This window comes from Arachis ipaensis, chromosome B06, assembly GCF_000816755.2.
Source record: "Arachis ipaensis cultivar K30076 chromosome B06, Araip1.1, whole genome shotgun sequence".
Classification (NCBI taxonomy): domain Eukaryota; kingdom Viridiplantae; phylum Streptophyta; class Magnoliopsida; order Fabales; family Fabaceae; genus Arachis; species Arachis ipaensis.
This window is the reverse complement of record NC_029790.2, coordinates 21,016,912-21,019,053: the sequence shown is the minus strand read 5'-3', so window position 1 is coordinate 21,019,053 and position 2,142 is coordinate 21,016,912. Positions and strand designations below refer to the sequence as shown.

The 2,142-nt window shown below is 41.5% G+C and overlaps 1 protein-coding gene across 1 annotated transcript; it reads right to left on the bottom strand.

Moving 5' to 3' along the window:
• LOC110263713 lies at positions 653-1,366 on the bottom strand. The gene is made up of 2 exons (XM_021105471.1): positions 1,046-1,366; positions 653-970 (listed from the first exon to the last, which is right to left on the bottom strand). Exons 1-2 carry the CDS (start codon positions 1,364-1,366, stop codon positions 653-655), a joined length of 639 nt encoding a protein of 212 aa, XP_020961130.1.

Sequence of the window (2,142 nt, the reverse complement as noted above, 5' to 3'; positions counted from 1 at the left end):
CCACAACCGGTGCTTCTGACCCTTCTGGCATAAACTGTACTGACTTCTCAGAACAATCAAGCAAAACATGATTCTTGGATAACCAATCCAATCCCAAGATGAGATCAAGACCAGTCATAGGCAAACAAATCAAATCATGCACAAATTCACGTTGTTGTACTCGAAAGGGAACTTGTGGACATCCTATCCTAGTCACCATAGCTTCATGAGTAGCATTATATACTTTCAAATCATTAGCTAAAACCACCATTCTCAATCCTAATTCATGGGCCTTTTCAAATACAATAAATGAATGAGACGCTCCTGAATCAAATAAAGCATTTAAGATTTTACCAGTCATTTCACAATTACCTCTAATCAGTGTTTCAGATCCCTCAGCACCTATGGTAGAAGTGGTATATACTCTCCCCGGCTGCTGCACTCTGCCAGTCTCATACTTCTTCTCCAGGCAATTACTGGCTATATGCCCGGGCTGTCCACAGGAATAGCACACTCCAAGTCCTAATCTGCACGGAACTCCAGGATGATATTTTCCGCACTTCTGACAATTCAGATCCTACTGTGGCTGCTTCCCAAACCTTTTTCCTTGATTAGCAGTAATATTCGGCCTTCTGTAATTACCTTGACCCTGAGTCTGCTGTAGAACAAAGCCTCAACACTTGAAATTCTTACCTCTCGGAGCAAAGTTCCTCCCTGAAGGCCTCTGAAAAGGCACCCTCAAACTTCCTTTCTCTGCTGCCGCCTTCCTCACACAATCCTCAGCCACCCTACTCTTATTCACCAATTCAGAAAATACCCTGATCTCCATTGGGGCAACGAAGCTCAAAATATCGCTCCGAAGACCTCCCTCATATTTAATACACTTCCATTCAACAAAATCTTCAGGCGCACCTTGACAAATACGAGAAAAGCGACATAACTCCTTAAATTTGCTAGTATACTCAGCAATAGTCATTTGTCCCTGCTTTAACTACATTAATTCAAGTTCCTTGGCATTTCTGGCTGAATTAGGAAAGTATTTCTTATAGAACTCTGTCCGGAAAACCTCCCAAGGAATCGCAGCACCATCTGGCTGCAGGATACATCGTGTTCCCTGCCACCAATACTGAGCTTCACCTTGCAACTGATAAGTTCCAAATTCAACCCATTGCTCTTCAGGAACCTGTTGTGCCTGTAATGCCCTTTCCATAGCCTGAATCCAATTATCTGCATCAGTGGAATTTGAGGTTCCCCTAAAAGTTGGAGGGCAAACTTTCATAAATGTAGCAAGTGTCATAGGATCGTCCTCATCATTATTGTTCCCATGATTACCCTGATTTATCTGATTACCCAGTGCCTCAGCTGTCGCCTGCATAGCTGCAGCCATATTTCCCAGGGCAGCCATAAAGTCTACTGGATTAGTCCCTATGAGAGCAGGAATAACAGTGCCTGTCCTACCTCTACCTCGCCCGCGACCGTGTCCGCGAGTCGACATCTGGTCCCTATACACACCAAACAAGTGATATTAAGTTTATCAGTCTCAATATCGCAGGTCTAATGCTTTAAGTTCCAAATGCATGCTCACAAACATTTATGCCATATATATCAATCAGATATCCTAATAGCACATACACACATATACAGAGAATGCACAGAAGTACAATCAGTCCGTCTTTCAGGCTCTATAGGAACGAACTGCTCTGATACCATAATGTAACACCCTACCACACTAAGCTTTACGCTTAAGTTGTAAAACAGAGGTGGTGTGGTATTACGACCTCTAAAATAAAATGAGTACATATAATAGCAGAAGAATTATAATATGCTAGGAGCCTTGAAGAATAGAGGAAACAAAAATCGCGAAATAAAAGCGCAACTCTCAAGGAACGAGTTCACTTGCGTGCTAAGAAAACCATAACTATTAAACATAAGATAATAGAAGTGGGAATAGAGTGCCAAAGATACAAAATAACAAGCTCCTGACTCAGCCTGTGAAGTCAAGACTGGCCAGAGAATATTTACATATATATACATACATATCCAAAATCCAAAAGTACATATACACGATCCTGCCTCTCCATAAACCTCTAGGAGGATCAAAAGAACAAGTTATGCGGAGAGAAAATTAAGTACATATATATACATCATAGCATAACAAAATAA